This window comes from Bombyx mandarina, chromosome 23 (genome assembly GCF_030267445.1).
Source record: "Bombyx mandarina strain Sakado chromosome 23, ASM3026744v2".
Classification (NCBI taxonomy): Eukaryota; Metazoa; Arthropoda; class Insecta; order Lepidoptera; family Bombycidae; genus Bombyx; species Bombyx mandarina.
In genome coordinates, this window is record NC_143229.1 from 14,892,847 (window position 1) to 14,913,273 (window position 20,427).

Below are 20,427 nucleotides of genomic sequence, written 5' to 3' on the forward strand. Positions count from 1 at the left end.
GCCCCTTCAGGATGGACGGAGCCTTGCGACAAATCACATCTTCTTCGACTTGTTGTTTTGTATGGATAGCTACATACGGACGTTCAGACATACATACAGACAGACTTGGCTGAGCTGGTCGGCCGGGGGTAGCGGGGTGTGCCGCCGCTACTATGCAGATAAGATAAGAAGGGGACATCGTGCTCCCTTGCGGGGGCACGGAACGGGCCTCAGGGTACCTCTCTGCCCTGGCAGAAGCTCCCTGCCATACTATGCAGATATCGCATCGGAAGGGTAGAGATGTGTGACTGCGTAGACACCGAGTGTCGCATTGTGCGTGCGTAGAGTGCACACGAGTGTCGCGTCCGAGTCAGCGGAACGGTTACCGTCTCTCTAACAGTAACCGTCGCCGCGCCGAGCTCACTCGACCTACATACAGATGTAATTGTAAAATATTTATTAGTACTTTTTTTAGTTATCACAATGAGTATTGTGTAAATACATAATGCGTGAACTTGAGCGAACACCTCGTAGGTAGCGTCGCTCCCGAACACACGTACGATGTGTCGTGAGACAGGCAGACCGCCTCACGTCTCACGCCTCACGTTACACCAAGTCCCAATAGCGCTGTGCAGCGGCCAACCCGACCTAGGGAGCGCATACACTAACAATATTTTGACAAACTCATTGATTAAGAAGTGGCTCGACATTGTTTACTGCCTCGTGGCAGCTATTCGTCCGACCTGCGCATTAGGACTGTTGGTGACATTCTGTAGAACTAGAGTCCCGAAACTGTCCCGCCACTAGAAACATACACACCGAGTCGTACCCATTAGGCTACGGACGCTGTACTGCAACGTAGATTGAATGATATAATGAGATCAAAGCTAACATCACCAATTATTATTCGGAGCTAATTTGAACAGCTTTAATTCAAAATAATTAAATTTTACAAAACAAATTTTCATTTCGTGTTTATTTTATTGTTACAGGTAAACAAACACCAGATACTGATTAAAGTATTGTAAGTAAGGCACTTAGAGTATCCGTGAGATATTCACTTGCTCATTCAGCGCGACACTGCTTCGCATTTATAATAAAAGACAATCTACATAATTTATAAACTTGCGTAATTATCCTATTATTATTATTATTTACATCTCACGACCCGCGGGTAGATCATAATCTCCTACTGGGGACCTGTATATATACAGAGACCAGTCTGGGTATAACTGATCAACACATTAAAATTATGAAATAAAAGTGTCCCAAGTTCGCAGTATCAGTGTGGGTCGAGTGAAAACTTTCAAACCTCTTGATGACTTGTCGGAATAAAAACTGTGAGAATGATGGTCGGATCCAGGTCAGACAGAGCGGAGCACTGCGCTCATTGAGGCTACATTATTGGAGTGTGTCGTGGCGCGGTAGTGTGGTGGTTGGGTAATGTGGTGATGTGGTGGTGGGGCGGCCGCGTGTAGCCTTTTTTTATTGCTTAGATGTGTGGACGAGCCCAGCTGGTATTAAGTAGTTACTGAAGCCCATAGACATCTACAACGTATATGCGCCATCCACTTTGAGATATAAGATCTAAGGTCTCAATGAAGGTACAACGGCTGCCCCACCATTCGAATCGAAACGCATTACTGCTTCAAGGCGGAAATAGGCATGGTGGTGGTACCTACCCGCGCGGACTCACAAGAGGTCCTACCACCAGTAAAATATTTAGAGCAGAGTCGTGGTTCGGTCCTGGGACAGCACAACAACATTCATAATACGACCTTTACAACTTATAACGTGTTACAAAATCAAACTGTTTGTGAGATATGAAGTTAATACAAACAAAATGGGCAATATTGAACAAATAATGATAAATGAACCCTGATTTGTATGAATTCTCATAATACGGAGAAGTCAAGGTACGTGGACTATAAAATTGTCTATTTACGCGAATCATTTGATGTTGTTGTCCGCCTGCACACGGAACTGTACAGCCTCGTGAATATTCAATTACATGCACTTCACTACATCTCATGTGTGTGCGTGTGTGTCCGTCCGTATTTTTTATTTATTGCTTAGATGGTTGGACGAGCTCACAGCCCACCTGATGTTAACTGGTTACTGGAGCCCATAGACATCCACAACGTAAACCTCTTGTAAGTCCGCGCGGGCAGGTACCACCACCCTGTCTATTTCTGTCGTGAAGCAGTAATACGTTTCGGTTTGAAGAGTGGGGCAGCCGTTATAACTATACTTGAGACTTTAGAACTTATATCTCAAGGTGGGTGGTGCGTTTACGCTGTAGATGTCTATGGGCTCCAGTAACCACTCAACACCAGGTGGGCTCGTCCACCCATCTAAGCAATATAAAAAAAAACTACACCGAGCTTATCCGCGCGCTGCATCCTGTCGCGAAGCAGCCACCCCTTGCGGCTTCAGTGGTGGAACAATGAACATACAATACAGTTCGACCTCACGTCTCAAGGAGAGCAGTATTATAATAATAATAATTACATTTATTTACTCCACAAAACAAATAACTTTTTAATTAATACGACATAAAAATTCTAATTCTAAGCAATATTACAATATATTAATTATACTGACACAGTGGAGATAAAAAGGCCGCGGCTCAGCTTTGTGATATCTCAAACTATCGCTGTTATTCTGCCGCTGCCTGTAATCTTAATCTATAAACTAATCTGATCTATAAAAACTAAAACTAAAATAATATAAACTAATCTATAAAAATAACTCATAATACCTAAATTTAAATATGTGGCATAATCTACAGAATCTCTGCCTCCGCACTTTGCTGCTTAAGTAGAAATTCCTTATATATATTTTTTTTTTTTTTTGCTTACATGGATGGACGAGCTCACAGCCAACCTGGTGTTAAGTGGTTACTGGAGCCCATAGACATGTACAACGTAAATGCGCCACCCACCTCGAGATATAAGTTCTAAGATCTCAGTATAGTTACAACGGCTACCCCCCCTTCGAACCGAAACGCATTACTGCTTCACGGCGGAAATAGGCGGGGTGGTGGTACCTACCTGTGTGGACTCCCAAGAGGTCCTACCACCAGTGATTACGCAAAAGCTATTTTTTTTTTAAATATTGTATGTTTTGTATTGTACTGTTTGTTTCCCAAATAAATAAATAAATAAATAAATTATAATTTTTCGGGTTTGATTTTTATTACACGATGTTATTCCTTCACCGTGGAAGTCAATCGTGAACATTTGTCGAGTACGTATTTCATTAGAAAAATTGGTACCCGCCTGCGGGATTCGAACACCGGTGCATCGCTACATATGAATGCACCGGACGTCTTATCCTTTAGGCCACAACGACTTCAATAAAAGTAATCGTGTTATAAAAACGCAATTCCAGGTAAAGATAAAGTGTAGATAAAATCAACAATTTCCAAGCAAAGTCGCAGTCACGAAACTAATATTTCCAGTAATATTGAAGTAATGTAGTTATTAAATTGTTTATGATATAAGTAAACGGATTGGTCATTCAAGGAAATGCAAAATGATCAACTCGTTACGCGGTAACATGTAGTGTCGCATGTCGATGCGGGAGTGGATCGTACGCAGCTCGATGCGCGCATCGCGGGTTCGAGACGGGACCCGTCGCCTCCGTGTCCCGGACTCGTCGCGGGCGGCTGGGTGTCATCAGTCGGCGCCGTGCAGAATGCCAATTTTAGAAAGATCTTTACGGACATACATAACGAAATTGAATCATAAAAGTAGTGCGCTCAGGTCGGGTGATCCGTCCCCGGGTAACCCAACCGCTCCCCTGATAGCGGGACATATATAAATACCAGAAAGAAAAAAAATATCGCCTCTTACAAATTCAAATTTTGATATAGAAACATTAAAACAGGAAGAGAATGTAATTTCAGTGAATTCTTGAGTAGATTCCTTATTCGGTATCCGATCGTACCTGGACAACATCAATAAACAATTAATCTTGAATCACCGTAAAACGGAAACGATGCATTAAAGATGACGCGTCTCGAACCTTGACCCGTATGTTCACTGCGCCACTCGGAGCTACTATACTGGAACGAGACAGCGATACAAACACGGTCTAAGGTTTGTCTGTGCGTTGGAATTTATAGCTAAACAAATGAATTATGATGAAACCTAGCCAAGTAAGTCTGAGGAACATCCAATCCTTTAATATCTATATATTAATACGTGAAGCAAAAACTTTGTATCCCTTTTTACGAAAATTGCGCGGACGGAGGAGTATGAAATTTCCCACACTTATAGAGAATATAGAGAAGAATATAAAGAACAATGCTAATATTTTTTTTAAATTATGCATAAAAGATACATTAAATCAATAAAGAAAACATTACACACACTACCATGTATTTGACACACACACAATATACTCTTTGTTTATTGCACTGAAGTATTGTCAAACTTTTGTTATTGCTTAAAGTCTGTAGTCAAATTGAAAATAGGTTAGTATTATTTATCTTTAATATTACGAATATTTGCCTATTGTGTAGTCTTAGATCGGTCACGTGTACCGGACACGGTGGGATCGTGAACAGGTTCCCGGTCGTGCGCGGTGTTCCACAGGGGTCGGTGCTCGGCCCCCTTTTGTGGAATATCGGGTATGACTGGGTACTGAGGGGTGCCCTCCTCCCGGGCCTAAGCGTAATCTGTTACGCAGACGACACGCTGGTCGTGGCCCGGGGAGGGAGTTTTGCTGAGTCTGCTCGTCTTGCCACCGCTAGGGTGGCGCATGTCGTCGGCAAAATCAGGAGATTGGGCCTCGACGTGGCGCTCAGTAAATCCGAGGCCATGTGGTTAAACAGGCCCCGGAGAGTGCCACCTGTCGATGCCCATATCGTGGTTGGAGGCGTCCGTATCGGGGTCGGGGTGCAGTTGAAGTACCTCGGCCTCATTCTGGACAGTCGTTGGACCTTCCGTGTTCACTTTCAGAACCTGGTCCCTCGTTTGTTGGGAGTGGCCGGCGCGTTAAGCCGGCTTCTTCCCAACATCGGGGGGCCTGACCAGGTGACGCGCCGTCTCTATACGGGGGTGGTGCGGTCAATGGCCTTATACGGGGCGCCCGTGTGGGGCCAGTCCCTGGCCGTGGGGGTAGCGAAGTTGCTGCAACGGCCGCAACGCACCATCGCGGTCAGGGTCATCCGTGGTTATCGCACCATCTCTTTCGAGGCGGCGTGTGTACTGGCTGGGACGCCGCCTTGGGTCCTGGAGGCGGAGGCGCTCGCCGCTCACAATCAGTGGCGGGCTAACCTTCGTGCCCGGGGCGTGGCGCGTCCCAGCCCCAGTGTGGTCAGAGCGCGGAGGGCCCAATCTCGGCGGTCCGTGCTGGAGTCATGGTCCAGGCGGCTGGCCGATCCTTCGGCTGGTCGTAGGACCGTCGAGGCGATTCGCCCGGTTCTTGTGAATTGGGTGAATCGTGACAGAGGACACCTCACTTTCCGGCTCACGCAGGTACTCACTGGGCATGGTTGCTTCGGTGAGTTCCTGCACCGGATCGGAGCCGAGCCGACGGCAGAGTGCCACCATTGTGGTTGCGACTTGGACACGACAGAGCATACGCTCGTTGCCTGCCCCGCATGGGAGGGGTGGCGCCGTCTCCTCGTCGCAAAAATAGGAAACGACTTGTCGTTGCCGAGTGTTGTGGCATCGATGCTCGGTGACGACGAGTCGTGGAAGGCGATGCTCGACTTCTACGAGTGCACCATCTCGCAGAAGGAGGCGGCGGGGCGCGTGAGAGACGCACAGGCCCGCCGCCATTGAGCGGGGGCCAGGGAGGCGGATCTCGCCCAAGCCCTGGCCCTCTAAGTGTTTCGGGTCTCTCTCACATGTCGGCCTGGGGACCGGCGAAGGGGGCCTAAGAAGACGACGTGCAAGCTGCTCTGCACGCGGTTTATGCATGAGCATCCGGGTGATGGAAGGCAGGCTATCCTCAACCCACGCTGGGTCTGACCCAGCGGGGTATTCCGTAGGATAGGATAGGAAAAAAAAAAAAAAAAGTGTAGTCTTGGCGAAATTTGTAACAATAGGATCATAATAATGTTGAAACTTATAATTTCAATTAATTATAGTCGAATTTCGAATACTGCGGGGCCACTAGTTATTATTATTATGTGCCCGGCGCCCTCCTGGAGATCTAAAGTCGTCCTGAATGGAGGATGTGGACAGTGTCGCACGGTCCTAGCGACCCGCGCGGTCGGGTCCATGGGCCACACCCGTACGGACAGGCAGTGCGCCTGGTCGCCACCGCTTATAGCGGTGTGGCCGGGTTTGATATCAGAACATTATTGATTAGAATAAGTAAAAAACTAGCACACAGTGCAGCGATCGCGCACGAGGCAGCGCGTTCCGGCCGAGTGCTCACGAGCGCTCACACTCTCACATGCTGTACTTAATTACGTTTAACATCGAAAGTATGTTATATAAATTAACTGTACATACTCGTATGAGCACTCGCGCCGCGAAGAATGCACCGCCCCCCCCCCCACAGCCGTGCGGGAGCACTAAGACTCTTGAGAATTACCTATCGAAGTCATTTGGAAAGTGAGAGATGTCTTCATCCTAGCGAAGTGGTTTGCCTGGACAAATACCTGGGCTCTAAGGAGCACAGGCGCGCCCTGGCCCGAACTACTGCTCCTTTCTCCGACCGAGACTCAAACTAATGTGGACCTAGGGACATACTTTAATATCTAATTGGTTGCGACGGTTTCGGTATCATCGAGCCACGGGATAGAGTTCCAGCTATATACATTGGTAGTACATATTGGTATATTGCTAGATATAGGTCGGCTCTGTGTCTATGTGTGCACGAGGAGAGCTCGGGATCAGTACAGAGCTGCAGAGGACTGTGTCTGTAGTAGTGTAGTGTAGGACTAGAGGCCAGATGTAGGTCGACTCTGTGTCTATGTGTGCACGAGGAGAGCTCGGGATCAGTACAGAGCTGCAGAGGACTGTGTCTGTAGTAGTGTAGTGTAGAACTAGAGGCTAGATGTAGGTCGGCTCTGTGTCTGTGTGTGCACGAGGAGAGCTCGGGATCAGTACAGAGCTGCAGAGGACTGTGTATGTAGTAGTGTAGTGTAGGACTAGAGGCTAGATGTAGGTCGGCTCTGTGTCTATGTGTGCACGAGGAGAGCTCGGGATCAGTACAGAGCTGCAGAGGACTGTGTCTGTAGTAGTGTAGTGTAGGACTAGAGGCCAGATGTAGGTCGACTCTGTGTCTATGTGTGCACGAGGAGAGCTCGGGATCAGTACAGAGCTACATTTTGCATGTAAATTGGTCTAATCTATAACTAGAGGGTCTGGCGTCTTTGTAATTAACATCAATTAGCACACGAACAACGATTAGCTACAATTAACGACCTTGTCGCGGCGCGCTGACCACATTCCATTGTCACTAAGGTCGAGGTTGTCTCGAAAACTGCTATAAGGAAAACAACCCATCTGATGATAAGAAGTCATCTTTCTTCTCACCTATGATTAGGTCAGCGTTGGTTCTTGAGACAAGGAAGAGCTAAGTTATTCGTCGCGACCCAATCGATAGGACGGTCCGTGACCTCGTCCCGCGCGGTGCCACAAGCGGGTACCAGCTGGCTATAAGGAAAACAGCCCATCTGATGATAAGAAGTCATTTTTCTTCACAGCTATGATTAGGTCAGCGTTGGTTCTTGAGACAAGGAGGAGCTAAGTTATTCGTCGAGACCCAAACGATAGGACGGTCCGTGAGCTCGCCCCGCGCGGTGCCACAGGCGGGTACCAGCTGTTCCAATATAATACACACTTGACTAATGTGCAGAATGACTCCCACCATGAATGAATAATTTTGTGTGATAAACGCCAAAGTCGCAAAAAATATAATTTGCCTATTTAATAAACAACTTACTTTACTGGTGGTAGGACCTCTTGTGAGTCTGGCACACCACCCTGCCTGTTTCTGCCGTGAAGCACTGATGCGTTTCGGTTTGAAGGGTGGGGCAGCCGTTGTAACTATACTTGAGACCTTAGTACTTATATCTCAACATGGGTGGCGCATTTACGCTGTGAATATCTAAGGGCTCCAGTAACCACTTAACATCAGGTGGGCTGTGAGCTCGTCCACCCATCTAAGCAATAAATAAAAAAAGACAAGTGAAACATAGACTTCTACTCAAGGCGAATGGAGACATTCACGCTGTGACGTCCACGGGCCCCGGGATCCACTTGACGTCGCGGCAGACATGGGCCGTTTCATGCAACCCATCCGTGCCGTTCTGCAATGTACACAAATATTACTTTACTATTTGCCTTTCTAGTTCCTATCTATTTTTACGTTTTCAAGACTTGAACTCTGGCGGTGATCAGATTACCTAATATCATTTGGACTGTGAGCACGTTCATTCATAGAAAAAGAAAGAAATATATTATTATATGCGCATGATGTACATATATGTATATGATACGTAAATGTTATTATCAATTTGATTTTTATGATTATTAATTATGATTTGACGGCCGTCTGGTGTATTGGTAAGTGACATGGTCACTACACAAGGGGGTCGCGGGTTCGAATCCCGCCAAGTGAAGATATTTGTATGAAAAATAAAAAGTGTCTTTTCCAGGGCTATGGATGTATATTAAATTTATCTGGTACCTGTAACACAAGTTCTTTACGAACTTACTACGGGACCAGTTAACGTGGCGTGATTGTTAGTGTATATTTAATATTTAATTATTATTATTTATTTATTTTGCCCTTGTAGGCAGACGAGCATACGGCCCACCTGATGGTGAGTGGTTACCGTCGCCCATGGACTTCAGCAATGCCAGGGGCAGAGCCAAGCCGCTCGCTGCCTACCGTTATTAATCCATACAGGCAGACAAATTGAGCAACCTTGCTCACATCAAACCCGGAGCTCGTACCCATAAACTTTATAAATGACTAGCGGCCCGCTCCGGCTCCGCTCGGGTCTTTAACAAAAATTTCAACGATATTTGACGTTGTTTTATTTTTTAAAATAAAAGAACACTTATTGCGGCATAGCTGCAATGGTTAAACATAATAATGCTGTCGCGACATTTTTTCTAATTAATAATATGTTCTTCTACAAAGTCGTAGTGCATTATTATATTCATCATCAATAGTTTTCGCAGGGCACGCGATGTAAAGAATATTTTAGGTAACTTTTTTACACCTTGGGTTACATTATTAGAGTTTTAGTAAAGACCCCTATTTTTAAAAAAAAAAAAATTATTGCCTATGTCACTCTGGAATAGTGTAGCTTACAAACAGTGAAAGAATTTCTCAAATCGGTTCAGTAGTTTCGGAGCCTATTCCAAACAAACAAACAAATCTTTACTCTTTATTATAGCACTAGCGACCCGCCCTCGCTTCGCTTCGGAAACATTAAAAAACACATGAAACCAAAAAATTTATATATAAAAAAAAATTAAAAAAAGTAGCCTATGTTCATCAGGGACAATGTCGGCTTCTAATGGAAAAAGATTTTTTCAAATCGGTCCAGTAGTTTCGGAGCCTATTCGAAACAAACAAACAAACAAATCTTTCCTCTTTATAATATTAGTATAGATTAGTACAGAAAATCCTCGTGTCTCCAGCAGCCAGGCCGCGTGCGGGTCGGCACTCGGCACTCAGAACTTTAGACTCATCTCATTGTTTGAACAACACATCACATATTCTAGTCAAACGCAAAAAATACATTGTACTTTATACGACAAATAACATTGGTTTGCTTCGGACAAAATCAAAATGAATGAATTCAGTTATTGTCTGTTGCTTATTGAATATGTAATGTCTACCGTCGCATCCCCCGGGCAGGGAGATGGTGCTTTTTTACTGGTGGTAGGACCTCTTGTGAGTCCGCGCGAGTAGGTACCACCCTGCCTATCTGTCGTAAAGCAGTAATGCGTTTCGGTTTGAAGCGCGGGGCAGCCGTTGTAACTAAACTGAGACCTTAGAACTTATATCTCAAGGTGGGTGGCGCATTTACGTCGTAGATGTCTATGGGCTCCAGTAACCACTTAACACCAGGTGGGCTGTAAGCTCGTCCCCATACTGCGCGCAATGGAAAGCATTTGACAATCGGCAAACTTGAGAGGTCGATGACCTCCGCCAGCTACCATCGCTTTACATTGCGTAGTCACGAAAAATCATGTGTTTGGGAAATGAATATTATTTGGGTTTAAAGAAAAGTTCGCATTCATTTAAAGGAAGTTCACTTTGGTTAATAATTACGAAAAAAATATGTTTTATAAATAGCGCATTGTTGCTAGCGAGATCTTCCCACGGGGACTCCGCTGCTGATGACAAAATAACAAATGACATAGTTTGGTCATCAGTAATTTTTCGAGAATAAGAGCGGACCCAGGCAGGTCTAATACAAATTCAAATGAAGCGACGAAGGCGGAAATAAACAAACAACACACAAAGCATCACATATTCATTATTTCTTCTGTGATTATATTTTTTACTGACGATGAGTTGGTACGTCACGGCGCCCGGTCTCCGTCCAAGATTGTGTTCGTTGTAGTAGTTGTTGTATTTGGTTCGCGAGTGATCGACAAGTGCCCGAGCTGCGCATTCGTGAGCCCTCAGAGAGGCAGTGGCTCGCCTCATTGACACGAGGTCACGGGATCGTGGGATGGAGCGGTGGGGGGAGCTTAATATCTGGTAGATATTAGATAACGTTCACCCAATGAAAGAAACCCTACTAAAATCACACAACAAGATTTACATTTATTATGTCTCATATTACATGTACTTTTTCCTCATGATTTACAAAAATTCTGTTCACGAATCTATACTAATATTATAGAGAGGAAAGATTTGAACAATTATTTCACTGTTTGGAAGCTACACTATTCCCGAGTGACATAGTCTAGAATATTTTGTGAAAAAAATTGGGCACCCTTACTAAAACTCCAATAATGTAACCCCAAGTGTAAAAAAATTACCTAAAATATTGTTTTCATCGCGTGCCCTGCGAAAACTATTGATGATAGAATAAAATAATGTACTACGACTTTGTAAAACACGTTATTACGAGTATTTACAAAAAGTGTTGCGAGAAAATATGTATGTCTAACTATTATAGTTGTGCCGCAAAAAGTGTTCTTTTATTTAAAAAAATAAAACAACGTCAAATATCGTTGAAATTTTTGTTAAAGACCCGAGGGGAACCAGATCGGGCCGCTAGTAGACGATAAATTCACAAAGAACTGTTTTGTGTGCATCGATGTGTAGACCTTGGTGTGGTGGACCGCTCCACGCGCAGCTCCCTCCCCTGCATTGAATACGCGGCTCTGCTGCTCTGCTGCCCTTTGATATTGACTTCTCCTCAACCTTCATGTGCCTCTATGGTTTTTTTTTTTTTGAAAGATTACTGGTGGCCCGGAGGCCTTTCCAGTTTCACCAGGACAGGTGGGCGAGCAAAGGCTCAGCCAGGAAGGGGGTATCTATGGTCCTCCATGGTCAACCAAGAATGTCAGAGAAATGAGCTGCCTTCAAATTACTTACTGGACTATTATTCCTCCGTAGGCAGCGTCTCCAATGTGAACTTAACATCAGGCGAATTGTCGGACTATTTTCCTTCTGCTATAAACAGTAAGATCATTACCACTCAAATACAAATTGAGACATCGACCTCGTGTTTCACAATGTTCACAAGACCACACTTCTCTGACTCACAACGGCCACTGATTAGCACCTTTATTTCCAGATATAATCCGGATGTGGTGAACCTTCACGATGGGTCACAACGCTTTTAGGAGCGTGAGTCAAACTGCCAGGAGTAGGCTGTTTGGACTCACTCCGAGGATCTCGGGAGACAGGCAGGTGCCTCTCAGTATGCTGATCTCACAGCAGGGGAAGATTAACCATGGTAAGTCGACTGAATTGCAGTATCCATTTTTTTATATAACTCACCAGCAAGCGAAAGAGCAGTCAATTAAAATGTCCAGTAACATCAGTGGTATGCTCAGGAATGCTCACCTTAGGAAATTTACAAAATATTGCTACGCAAAAAAGTGTTCTCACAAATGCTTCAGGGTGATTTCATCTAGACAGTTTTGTGAATCATAATATGCATTTAATAAGTTCATGAGTGCTCACGGCCGTGACAACGACGCGTATTAGCTGTTTACAACAAACATTGGTTATTGCACTGACAATGCCATGTATCTAAATATGTACACGCGGTAATGCTCATTGCTGGCACGCAGGTACAACACGCCCGGGACTCTACAGTTCATAACTCTGTCTGCCCCGCGCAGACTCCGCGTGATATCGCCCCGCGTGAAAGTCGGACATCGCTCGTACGATATTCTGCAATTTTTTAAGCTCATTGCGAAATTATTATTTTCGTAATCGACCGCACAAGGCACAGGCTCGAGCGGTTTTAGTTGTGATGGAGAGGCGCCACTGCTCCCTTCGTTAGCGTTTAATGTAAAGTAAATTAATGAATCGTTATATACTACAGTAAACTTAGCCCACCCCCGGATTCGTTTCCTCGGCCTTTTATGAATATAAAGAATTCCGAAGTGAAATTAGTTACATAACATTTTATTTAACTCGTCTGTCACAGCTTGTAGTGACGTTTATGCGGCTCTATCACTGTCACCTGATATCTATACTTCTATACTAATATTATAAAGAGCAAAGATTTGTTTGTTTGTGTTGAATAGGCTCCTAACTACTGAACCGATTTGATAAATTGTTTCACTGTTTGGAAGCTACACTATTCCCCAATGACATGGGCTATAATCTTTTTTGAAAAGATTAAGGACCCTTACTAAAACTCCAATAATGTAACCCAAGGTGTAAAAAAATTACCTAAAATATTCTTTACATCGCGTGCCCTGCGAAAACTATTGATGATAGAATAAAATAATTACACATTATTATTTACTAAAAGTGTCGCAACAGCATATGTCTAACTATTATAGTTATGCCGCAATAAATGTTCTTTTATTTAAAAAAAATAAAACAACGTCAAATATCGTTGAATTTTTTCTTAAAGACCCGAGCGGAGCCGGAGCCGGCCGCTATACCTAATAATTTTAAAGATCATACATCGTTTCTGAACGAAATAAAATACTTCAAAACCTTTCTTCTAGTAATGTTCACGTGTTACGCGGTGAGCGGGGCATAACATAACACACGTGTGGCTCGAGTGAACGCACGAACAAACAGCATCCGTGGGTCGTATATATATACATGTAGCTCGGCACCACCACATGACACAGCATGTCTGTTGTCGACCAGCCAACCCGCGCTCAGCTTATGTCTTCGACGCGGCTTTACAAAATAACTTGAATAAACACATTATGGTCACGTTTGGTGGATATGTGAACTCTGCCTACTTACGAGTAGGGAGAGAAAGTTATATTACCAACACTTTTATATCAATCCACGCTCTAACCTACTTCTAATGCGCTCGTGGCACAGTGACCGTCGCGTCTTGCGAACCCTATAGCAACGTGCTCTCTTGCTTCGTCTCTGCGTCACACCAGAGCAACGCTGCGATCTTTTTCCACTAGGTTTTTTTTTTATTGCTCAAATGAGTGGACGAGCTCACAGCCCACCTGGTGTTAAGTGGTTACTGGAGCCCATAGACATCTACAACGTAAATGCGCCACCCATCTTGAGATATAAGTTCTAAGACCTCGGTATAGTTACAACGGCTGCCCCGCCCTTCAAACCGAAACGCATTACTGCTTCACGGCTGAAATAGGCGGGGTTGTGGTACCTACCCGTGCGGACCCACAAGAGGTCCTACCACCAGTAAATTATTTTTGGGGTGGCGCTCTGATTTGTCAATTTGTTTGTCCGGTTGCAGTAACAAAGGTCCGGACACCTCGTGAATGCAACTCAATCACGTTGCTACAAGCTTCTCTTTCAAAAGTCAAAGACATGATAATTACCGCAGACCCGAGCCGCAGCGTGACCCCCGCGACGTCACTCGCCTCATTAAATAACATAAAAACAAAACAAAAGACATTTCAGCTACACACAACAGATCCGACGAATGATAATTAACGTTATTTCTGTCTGTTCATTATGACCGAGCCCGTAAGAGGAAAACATTCATAATTTTTTTTGCTGAAACTTACGTCACGAATACGTGATAGGAGTGGAAAGTCACGAGGAGTCACGGAACCTCTGATGTGAGCTCACACAGCTGGACGTGGGACCAAACTAAAGTATGTTAGCTTAGCGTCACGCTGGACGACGTTAAGATATGATATCCCGCCCCGCACACAATAACTCCTTTTTGTTTTTTTGTTTTTGTTATGCTTAGATGGATGGACAAGCTCACAGCCCACCTGGTGTTAAGTACTGGAGCCCATAGACATCTACGACGTAAATGTGCCACCCACCTTGAGATATAAGTTCTAAGGTCTCAGTATAGTTATAACAGCTGCCCCACCCTTCAAGCCGAAACGCATTACTGCTTCACGGCAGAAATAGGCGAACTCAAAACTATAAACATTAACATTACCTGCTATACAGAATATTACAAGCAAAACATGTAAATGGACAATTTGAGTCACGAACTCAGACCGTTACAAGTCTGGTCACGTTAGGACAATATAACCTGAGACTAGATCAAATCACAATTATTTCAGACGCAATCACGTCAGCGCACATTTAGGTACAAATCTGTGCCTTATTCTTTGTGTAGCTTTCAAGAGAGAGACAAGGCCGTGCCCACCTGACGGTCAACGGTTACCGTCGCGCTGTCCACCCGCCCCCCGAGTCACCTTCGCTCCAACGAATCGTTCATCCGATCGCGGGACTGGCGAAGCGTCGGTGGTCCTTGACCGGCAGGCGCGCGTGCCTTCAGAGAAACCCATGTTTGTAATACGCTGTTTCCGGTTCGGAGTTTTGTTAAGAAATATTTATTCACTAACGCAATAACGCGATAACCCCGCGGCTTGTTGACGTACAACAGACGGACGAACGAGCTCACGGCTCTCCTGACATTAAGCAAACCAATAGCGGCGGGGGGCCGGAGTCTCAATCGTGCTCAATGTTGAATAGAACTTGCGGGTATGGCTTGGCTATGCCCATCGACAACTTACATTCGGGTAGGCTGTAGCTCCTTATCCGGTATCCCAGTAGAAGACCTTCAAAGGTCAGTTCAAGTGTATTCTTACGTATTTATCCTCGCACTCCCGGGGTCGAAACCCAGGGCGTCGCGCGCGGCTGATGTGTCAGCGTGCTGTCTCAAGTCTTGCGTAATCCACAGTTTGTTTAGCATTGAAAACATTCTCGGAACATCTACTCGCCAAATAAATCTGTTATATCACTTAGTCACGTTTTTACTAGAACATTTCTGGGCTAATCTCTGACCGCAGAACGTTTCTGGTTTCTTAAGGTTTTCGTGAACAGGATAGTAGTACAATTATATTAACTTCGTACCAAGAAACGATTTTCATAAGAAACAGTTACAGCTTTAAAATAATAAATACACGCTTCGTCGATAGCAGTTCGAGAAGCTGCTCAATGTTGGCATGGTCCGTCAGCCAGGCTCACCAATGGACCAGTGAGACAGCACCACATTACAATAATACCATGACCTGATTCTATAACCGATGCGGGCAGAAAAGGGTCCTGGCGCTCCTCCTGTGCGACTCTCCTGCACGAGGGTCGCGCGGGGTCCAAAGGTCGCAGCGTCGCAACACAGGCAGGTCCCTGCGGGGGCACGTGTCATCCTGTGTCGATAGCTTGCCAATGAACTTGTGCCGCTATCAAACTTCCGCTCGATATTACTCGCTACATTCAAATGCAATTGTATTATTCATAATAAATCAGGTCCGCACCTAAATAATGTTTCAAGTGCTGCATCACGAACTGAATATCGGACACGGTGAGCCGGGAGGGGGGGAGGGTCAGCCGCGGCCTGGATATTGGGCAGTGCCTTCAGAAAGCACATACTGGTGGTAGGGCACATACACCGGCCCATATATGCGAACCGTCGTCCAGCTCGTCTCTGCCGAGAAGCAAACGTCCGTACCGGTATAAATGAGGAGACGGCCTCTGTGCTGTTAGGATGCTGCTGATACATAATACGTTTTAGAACGGGCAGCGCATTTTGTCGCATCACTAACTAATAAAGCTAATATTATTTGCGAACCGCTTCGACTTGGAATGGCGGAACAGCACTCGACCCCACTATTTACTTAGCAATGTCTAAACGCGAATAGACAATATCTAAAACTTGAATCGTTAGAATAGACAATATCTGATGGAAACTTGAATTGTGTTAGAGATCAGTTTTGTGAGATAACGACATAGGGAGCACGTTCCGAGCTGACAACATTGCTCAGTAGACCGACAGCCTAAATATTGTTGCTCTGAACCTGTACATATGCAAGCTTAACTGGAAAATGTCGCAAACGAGATTCAGACATGCTTATGATGGCTGCAAGTTCAACAATATTGTACACGTGTATTGCACACGTTATTGTGCATGTGTATTGCACACGCTACAACAACAACAACGCTCGGTCCCGAGCAGAGCTCCTCCGTCTGTAGGTAGACTCCGAGCCGGCGTGACGTCACCGGGTGGAGACGGGGGCGGGGGGCGAGGCGGGGGGTCGGTTCAGCAGAATTGCACGCAGCTCTAACCGGACCGGCGTTACGCAATAACGAACCAAACTAGGTCAATTAATTACATTTTTTGTAGAGAAAATTATATTTCTGCGTTTATAATATGACTTCACGTTAATCGCGCATATCGCTCGTTGCACCAGCATTCCGAAGGTCCAAATGAAAGTCATTCTGCATCACGTAACCAATACTCGCGCGCACCTGATGATAAACGATCACAGATGTCCGTGGACACATACAAAGTAAATGCTATCGCATAATGAAGTCTAAAACCCTTACAAAACGTTTGTCGTCTGTCGTCGGAAAGCCTATTATGCACTAATAACAGGCACACAGATAATATGCACAGCTTATGGCCAAGCTCGTGTTATATAGTTTCCAAGAGTCGCAGTCCTAGCTACAAGCCCGCCCGGACCTCCACCACGATCCCGCTCGTCTCTGCTGCGGACCCATCGCGCGCTCCGGTGAGACGGACAACGCCGGCGCCGTGCGGGTGCAATTGAGACTTCATCTTGTTTATTCGGCGCGACCTTGCGGGCTCATCGGGACAAAAAACAGTATAAAAACAATTCTTTCAATACCTATGAATATTAAACAACTAATAATTACTACAAAAACTAATTCATTATTTGAGTATTTTTGGTTGGAGTATTTCGTTAAGCGTAATAATTATTCCCCTGCGTTACGTTACATTCTCCTACGTTACGTTACGTCGATACGTTATGAAGCATGAACAAGGAGTATAGAGTTCTGGAAGCGTCTTATTTGAATATCTAAGACTCGCAAGTTTGGTGCGGCCGGTCGCCGTGCGTACAATGCAATTAAAAAATTGCTAGTTGTGTAGTTCGTTGTGTGTGAGGCAACGCGGCCGCGTCCGACCGCCCTACTTTCAACTCAACTAGAGTCGCTCGTAAGAACTGGTTTGACTTCGTACAATAAGCGGACTGCACAGGGCTGCCGGGCTCCAGGACTGCCTGACGCGACCACTCCAACTGCTGGCAGAGCTTCAACTTAACTCTGACCAGTTCACAATCTTATGCCTCCTGTGTACAGTTTACTGGGAACTTACACGCGCGAGGGGAACACGAATACACAATCAGCCACCGGACCCGGCTCGGACTCGGGGCCACAGTCGTATGCTACGTATCAGGTTTTGGCAAAAAACGTTGTACGATAGCTCAGTTTTATTGAATTTTTTAGATTTAAAGAATTACGGACTTACCGCCAACTGCTCAAAGATTTCACGACTCCTTTTTCAAAATGTTGCACAAACTGCAGCAACACGTAGCGCTAGTGTCGCGCTCAGTAAATTGCGCGGGTACCGGGCAAGTTGGCGGGAGATTCGAAAATGTAAACCCCAAAATCGAACAAAAGTTATTAATCTGTTGAGCTAATTTTAGTGCACTACGGGTTGAGAATTCAGTTTCTATGAGCATCTATGACCTCGATATTCGAAAAATTAATAAAACTAAAAATTGTTTTGTCGGTTTATCTGCGACCTTCGAAAACCTAGATTTCCTTTTGCCTACCTTGAATTCTAGTGCAATATGCACTCCGTTTAAAATTCAAAACATTGAAGTTTTTTAATCAAATCTGTTTATTGTAATGAGTGGTCATTGCCGCCCTTGGCGACGCACATTGGTTCCTGTCTCCATCCACTGAACGCGAAGACACATCGCGAACTTCATTGTTCTCAATAAGGCCGTCCAAGACACCTTGCTCTGCGACTGATCTGTCGGTAGCGGTGGAGGATCATATCTAGTATCTTGTCACTAGTGTGAACACTCCAAGCTTAGAGGGTCATGGGCATTGAGCGGCCGACCTTGTGTGACATAGAATGGCCAAGATGTGCTTTAAAGCACCGACTTGATCGCTAGACACAAAATATCAGAAACACAAAGACATGTTTAGGAATTGTCCAATACGCATAACCATGCGACCACCCTGCCTATTTCTGCCGTGAAGCTGTAATGCATTTCGGTTTGAAGGGTGGGGCAGCCGTTGTAACTATACTGAGACCTTAGAACTTATATCTCAAGGTGAGTGGCGCATTTACGTTGTAGATGTCTATGGGCTCCAGTAACCACTTAACACCAGGTGGGCTGTGAGCTCGTCCAAGCATACAAGCAATAAAAAAAATAAAAAGAAATATAAAAAAGCATCGCAGTAGGGAGCGGCACCAGGTATTGCAGTTGTCCATGGGCGAGGCTGCCCCTTTCCAGTGGCTGCACGCCTCCCTACGGCGTTACACGTGGCACAGACGAAACCTTCGGATGTATTCTATTATATATACCCTATCGTCCCTTCTTTCCAAATCACATGGATGTATGCGATGGTCTCTTCTTCATGTCGCTTCTTCGTTTCATCGAATTTCATATCACAACAGTGCTAAAGAAGTTTCCCCTTCAAAAGTATTTAATAATAAACAATTAATTTCTAATAAAAAAAATATTATAAACACATTGCTCGCGTCACGTGCGCGCTCAGCGAAATTAGTCTGGCAAGGACGTCTTCAGGCGGCAATCAAAAGTGTTATTTATCTTGTAGAGCTTATGGTGAATAATAAAACTGTATGTATGTGTACGAGCTGGACACCGTGGCTAGGGCGGCGAGCCATTGAACAAGAGCAGACAGTTGCCCCGCAGTGGGACTGGACCGGGCAGTGACGCCCACACGTGTGGTACTGTGGATCTGACACCGTCCGGGAAATGAAACGTTCGGATTGTCAATAATCCCATTCTCACGAATCGTTTGGTACCTCTGGGTCTGCGGAGGGACTTCGGTTCCATCAGTATTTTGTATCGTATGTTCCAAGGGGAGTGCTCTGAGGAATTGTTTGAGATGATCCCATCATCTCCTTTTCACCATCGCACCTCCCGCCATCGGAGCAGAGTTCATCCATATTATCCGCTGCGTTCATCGACAGTGCGTTTCTAGAGGTCTTTTTTGCTTTTTGCCATGTACCATCCAGCTATGGAATGAGCGCCCCTCCATAGTGTTTTCCGAGTGCTATGGCATGTCCTTCTTTAAACGAGGCTTGTGGAGGGTATTAAGCAGTAGGCAGCGGCTTGGCTCGGCCCCTAGCATTGCTGAAGTCCATGGGCGACGGTAACCACTCACGATCAGGTGAGCCGTGTGCTCGTCTGCCTACAAGGGCAATAAAAAAAACCCTGGACTGCGCGGTTGTGCCCAAACAGAGCTCTACTGCAGAACGACACCTACACCTGCCGCATATGTCTTGCATATAAACAATTAGAGTCGACTCGGGGATTCTGGGCCGTTACAAAACATCAGTAGCTGCTTGAAGGCGCGCGGGATAGTGTCGCGCGAGCAGGTGGTATCAAGCTTGAATCTCCTTGGGTGGTGCCGTCATCCCCTTATAGCATCGAGCAAGCACCCTGCAGCCGGGACGCGCGGTAGACACGGCCTGGGCGGCGATACCTTCTCGTTACTACAAAAAGTGCAGTATTAAGCTAATTTATGAGCAATTAATGACGGCGGCGCCGGTCGGTGGACACACCTGGCGCAATCCGTTGTATTTGCACAACACTAACGACACACGGCTTGTCTGCGGCGATGAGGAAAGCAGCCATGACCGTGCCGGCCGGGGCGTAACGTCCGATGTCCGAGAATGATTTCCAAAGTATTATCAGTTCCTGTAGAACTTGATTAAATCCTACATGACACTTACGTACTCCCGGGTCCGGCGTACCGATAGACGCCGCCGTGCAATCGCGTCGTCCTGGTATAAGAGTACATCATATCTCAATTAAAAACAAAATATCAGGCGTGCCAATTAACTAGAACAGA

General features: G+C 45.4%; 1 protein-coding gene across 3 annotated transcripts in view; it reads left to right on the top strand.

Annotated features, from left to right (window-relative positions):
• Nucleotides 1-20,427, top strand: part of dsb (scavenger receptor class B member debris buster) — a 65,824-nt gene that overhangs the window by 15,989 nt on the left and 29,408 nt on the right. For 2 of the 3 annotated variants that reach the window (XM_089737600.1, XM_089737602.1), the window contains exon 2: nucleotides 11,723-11,884. In XM_089737600.1, coding sequence (XP_089593726.1) covers nucleotides 11,752-11,884 — 133 coding nt within the window. In that variant the 5' untranslated portion in view covers nucleotides 11,723-11,751. Of the gene's footprint in view, nucleotides 1-971; nucleotides 1,004-11,722; nucleotides 11,885-20,427 lie in introns of all 3 variants that reach the window. The other variant, XM_089737601.1, reaches the window with a different exon arrangement.